Here is a 5,223-nt window from a genome sequence, read left to right as displayed (position 1 = left end):
CATTCTCAGTGAACCGTTCGTGTTGTGGACCGCGGGCGGGCCGCAACAGCTTGGGAGGTAGAGTGCTTGCTTAGCAGGCACAAGGCCTTGGTTTGATCCTTACTTAGTACTATATAAACCGGGCACGAAGGCACAGGCCTGGAGGATCAGACTCTCAAGGCTGTCCTCTGTTACACGGCAAGTTTTGGGATAGCCTGAGCTACATATCAAAACAAGGTTGGCTGAGGGAGCCAGGTTTGGTGAGACAGGCCTACAGTCTCAGCACTGAGAGACTGAGATGAAGGATTCCAAATTGAAGATCAGTTTGAGTTCGGTAAGAAGACTAAATAATAAATGACCCAAAAGAACAAGAGAGCCCACAGTTGTAGAGTCTGATGCAGGGCTTGGCTGTTAGGTCCTCTCTGCTAACAAGCTGATATTGGGTGGACTGTGTGTAGTGCTCAGGACTAAGTATGTTTTGGGTGAATGACAGGCACTGTTATGGTTATCAGGAGGCCCAGAAAAGGTTGTATAACAAGGAACAAAAAAATTAAGGAGCAATGCCAAGCATAGTGGTTTACGACTGAAATCCCAGCACCCAGGAGGCTGAGGCAGGATAATTGTCATAAGTTCCAGGACAACCTGGGCTACAGAGTGGAATCCTATCTTTAAGCCCTGCAGGAGGGAGATAGATTTGGAAGCAGGCTGGAGTCAAGAGAAGAATAAAAAAGGCAGCAGTGTACCAGGAAGGGGCAGTAGGGGTCAAGGTCAAGCAGGGACTAGGATCAGGGGTAACTCCTGGGGTTCTGGGTGGGGGCTGGGGAGGAGAGGAGCTGTGACCCCCTCATGGGGTCAGGAAAGATGCCTAGGATGGCACTGGCCTCAGTATCCTGGAGTTGTACCTAGCATAAGCTGGGTACACTGAGAACTCAGGAGTCCTGGAGGCCAGGCCCTTGCTGGTGTTGCCAAGATTACCTGCTGAGCTGCTCCTGGAGCGCCTGAAGTTCTGCTTCCTGTGCCCGCAGCTGCTCCTGGCACTGGGCCTGTTCCTCTGCCAGCTGGAGCCCATACCCAGGGTCCTGAGGAGAAAATGGGGAAGGAAGAGCTGAAAGAGGAAGGCAGAAACCCCTGCCCTGGGCTCATCCGATGAACTTTCTTATAAGGTTATAGCCATGCTTCTGGGAGCTGAGTGAACCCAGGGTTACCATTTCTTCTCTTCCAGAAATTGCCAAGTTCATGGACCTGGAAGATTCTGGCTAGGAAGGAGGCTGAGGGACATCTTGCGAGCCATTTTTGGGGGGACTTCTGGAAAAAGCGTATCAAAACTAGCTTAGTGTATAGCAACAGAGCTTGGACACTGGGAGACCTCTGCTGTGGCACCTGAACTCTAAGGGCACCTCACCTCTAAGGTCACCTGAACTCTGTGACTTCCTAAAAGTCACTTGCTGGGATGTAGTCCCTAACTCAAATGTTGGCATGGCTGGGCAGGAGGTGCTGATGAGTGAAGCAATCACAGGAAGGGGCACTCTACAAGCTGAAGACCGTGTGACTTTCAAAGAGCAACCCCAAATAGTAGCTCGGAGAGCAATCCAAAATTGATTTGTGGAGCTCTGTGTGATGGCATACACCAATAATCTCAGGATTTGAGGGTGAGCCTTGCAGCAGGAGGCTTAGGCAAAGCCTGGCTACATAGCAAATTTGAGATCAGCCTGAGTTACAGAAGGTCTTTTCACAAGCAAACAACCCCCTACACCGATCTGTGGCCTGGAATGGCCACAGGCTACCTCTGTAGACACTTAGCTGCAGGTCAGGCTTGAGAGGAGACAATAGACAGGTACCTTGATCACCTCCTGCTGCAAGGGCACTTCTGATTGATCCTCCTGCATGGTCACACTGGTCACTCCTGTCCACTCTTGTGGCTTCTCCATGAGAGAACTTTTCTTTGTTCCCAGGACCCAGGATTGCCTGAGAACATCAGGCTGATTCCACTCATGCCTGTATCCTAGCTCTGCATCTTCTTCCCTTCCCTGAAGACTGGGGGCCATCGGCCCCTGGTCAAGGTCCCAATCTGCTGCCCTTTTCTGGATCCCTTCTGTTGTTCTCTGATCTTCTGTCCCCGACAGACTTCCTTTTCCTTCATCTTTCCTTCCTGTCAGCTGCATTTGAACATCCTTAGCCCTGCTCCTCTGTTGCTGGATGCTGGCTGTTGAGTTTTCCAGGAATTTCCTGGGCTTTGGGCCTCCCTCCTTCTGGTCTAGCTGAAATCCTTCCCTTTCTGTTTCCCAAGTGCTCTGGGGACAACTGAGGCTTCCAGAATCCTCCCTCTTCTCTTCCAGAAAGGTGGGGAGATGGCTTGGCTGCAAGGGGTTACAGAGGTCAGGGGTGCGGTCTTCTCCGGTTGCATCCTGCAGACAGCTGGTTTCTCCAGTGTCTGGTTCCTGCAGCTGCTCTCCCCTGGAGCATCTCACCTGTAAAGAAGCCCCATTTCAGCATCTGGTCATTGATCTGGGGCATTGGAGAGGACAAAGCTCTGGGACAGCACTTGCTTCTTATTGGATTCGAATGCCTCCTACTGGGAAAGTTGTCAGAGCAGAGATAGTCTCAGCCAGCACTCCATGGGACCCACAAGTCTGAGCTAAGAACAGCAGGTATCTCAGCTCCTCCCTCTGTGTGGCTCCAGCCAGTGGCAGCTCCCTCTGTCACCTGTGTTGTTCTTGCTCCCCCTGAATTCCTCCACCTTCTCCTTTCACCTTCTCTCCTGCACTTGATTTTGTCTTTCTGCATTCTCATCTATAACCAGGGAAGAAGAATTCTTGGTTTGTAAAATGGTGATGGAATCTTAAACAGACTAATGTTCACTGGTAGAGCACTTGTCTAGTATGTGTGGCCCTGGATTTGATCCTCAACATAGCAGGGGCAAGGAAGTCTTCTCTGTGCCCCTATTTTCTCTTGGCCATGTCTATAGCCTCCCTTGATACTAGAGGAGTTGTTGGCTCCAGGACCACAAGAGGGTGCTCAAAAGCTTGGGTATTCGAGACTCTTCTATAGCGTGGTGTAAGGCTTTGCACATAACCAATGCACACCCTTCTGTATGCTTACATCCTTTTTAGATGGCTTTAATATCCCACACAGCGTCAATGCTTTGTAAGTAGCTGTTATATTGCCTTGTTTGGGAGAACATGGAGGGCAAGAGAATGCATAATGTTCAGAACCCATGCAATAATTTCTTTTCTAAATATTTTGTTTGTGTGGTTGGGTGAGTCTACGGATGCAGAACCCACAGATGTGAGTGGCTAACTGCACATTTAGCATAGATTGCAATGTGTTCCCGATCTGTCTCCATGAACAGACCTTGAACTCTTTCAAGGTCTGAGGCCAAGTACTTAACGGTGCCATATCTGGTGTCCGGAAGCTCGTGGAATGACAACAACCTTAAGCTGCCACATCAGAATGGCGCAAGAGCCAGGAAGGAGCCTTGGGCTTAGTGGCATGCTGGTTGTCTCAAGCCATCTACACAGCTCCCCTAGGAGGCAGGGCAGGAACTTGCCCAAGGGCCTTCAGCTAGGTTTAGAACCGGTCAGAGCTGGGTTGTGAATTAATTGGGAAAGCACTTTAGCCACTCCTTTAACTGACATAGGCCAATTTGAATACCTAGTTCAGGGTTTCAGTAGATGTATGCTCCCTGCAAGCCTCCAACCATCTCTATTGCCCTCTCCTCCCGAGAGCCCCAATGCCTCCTATAGATGCCACCAGTGCTCTCCTGTCCTACTTATTGCACTTCCCTGGAAACAAGACTGTCACCCCCTCCCATCTGCCCCTTGCACACTGCTTCCACCTCTGTCCCAGTTAGCTCTCTGCACACCCACAGGAGGCCCTGCTCAACTTGGGAGTTCCAAAAGATGGCCAAGAGGCAAATCAGGTTAAGGCAGACAGAGGTACCTCCTCTGGAAAACCTTTGGGTTTCCTGGGTCTTCTTTCCTGGGTCCGGCTGGGACTGGAACAGCGGGACCTGAAACCAAGAGGCAGGACATTCGGGTCTTTAGTTGGCCTGGTCTTCTAGTGGAGGCTGCCCGAGCCATTCACTAATGGCTGAACCACCCATTCACACTAATACACTTCTGTTTTTCACCCTCCCCCTGAGTGGTTCCCGTTCACTGTCTAGCCATCCATCCCATGCTTCATTTATACATTTGTTGCATCCCAGCACCCTACCACCTATCCATCCTTCTCACTCTCTCCTTGGACCAATTAGTTTTTAGCAGTGTGGCTTAGCTTGAGATGATGCTGAGGAAAGAGAAGGCTGGAGAGGGGGGATCAAGAAGGGGGGAGAGTCAGGCTTCCAAGGTGGGGAAGCAACCAACATTTCTACGCAGCTGTGACACCCATGATAACTCTACCGGTGCATAATGTTACATATACCTTGGCAGTAACCAACAGCTCTCTAGTTGGAATTAAGACATGTTCAACAAATGGGAAGCCGTGCCCGGTACTAGAAACCTAGCCCACTACCCAGTGGTAGGTGAAGTCATGAATTTTGGAGAAGAACCTACAAGCACTACTTTACTAAACCAGCACAATCCATAACTATATCCTAAATATTTGCCCCTATAGCCACAGATCAGTTTAGTCTTCACCTCACTAAGGCAAGTTCTCTTTGCTACAGATGGAGACCATTATAGAAAACCACAACCAATCAAAATGCAGAGTTGTGGAGCCCAGTCTCAACGGATACATATACACTATGACTACGTGTGAGTCTCAGGGATCATTGCCGAGCAAGGGGTTGGAAAGTGAGCCAGAGGGTGAGGGAGTTGGCTGTGAGACTGTATCTTCTAGAAGTGTCAGAATCTACTCTTATAAAGCCTCACCAACATAACTGTCTAAACATGAGCCCAACCAGCTAAGACAGCAACGAGAGAGACATGCTAACATGAATGGGGGGCGGGGGGGAGGACACTCATGAGGTCACAACCCTGCAAAAAGAACTACAAGGGAACTAAGGAATGCTGAGAACAGGAGAAACAGTCTTCCCTAGGGAAGAACACACTAATACCAAACGGTCAGCCATGAAAACACACATACAAATGTCTCTAGCTGCATATGTATCAAGAGATGGCCTAGTCGGCCATCACTGGAAAGAGAGGCCCATTGGACTTGCAAACTTTATATGCCCCAGTACAGGGGAACGCCAGGGCCAAAAAGTGGAAATGGGTGTGTAAGGGAGTGGGGGGGTAGGGTATGGGG

General features: G+C 49.9%; 1 protein-coding gene across 8 annotated transcripts in view; it reads right to left on the bottom strand.

The window, feature by feature from the left end:
• Positions 1 to 5,223, bottom strand: part of Rufy4 (RUN and FYVE domain containing 4) — a 23,298-nt gene that overhangs the window by 12,846 nt on the left and 5,229 nt on the right. For 6 of the 8 annotated variants that reach the window (XM_029474329.1, XM_029474321.1, XM_029474338.1 and 3 more), the window contains 4 exons: positions 3,919 to 3,988; positions 2,683 to 2,769; positions 1,818 to 2,447; positions 955 to 1,058 (listed from right to left, as the gene is read on the bottom strand). In XM_029474329.1, coding sequence (XP_029330189.1) covers positions 955 to 1,058; positions 1,818 to 2,447; positions 2,683 to 2,769; positions 3,919 to 3,988 — 891 coding nt within the window. The remainder of the gene's footprint in view (positions 1 to 954; positions 1,059 to 1,817; positions 2,448 to 2,682; positions 2,770 to 3,918; positions 3,989 to 5,223) is intronic. The other 2 variants (XM_021172823.2, XM_029474342.1) reach the window with 2 other exon arrangements.

Source organism: Mus caroli, chromosome 1 (genome assembly GCF_900094665.2).
Source record: "Mus caroli chromosome 1, CAROLI_EIJ_v1.1, whole genome shotgun sequence".
Taxonomy (NCBI): Eukaryota; Metazoa; Chordata; class Mammalia; order Rodentia; family Muridae; genus Mus; species Mus caroli.
The sequence above is the reverse complement of the archived record's forward strand: the minus strand, read 5'-3'. Positions and strand labels throughout refer to the sequence as shown.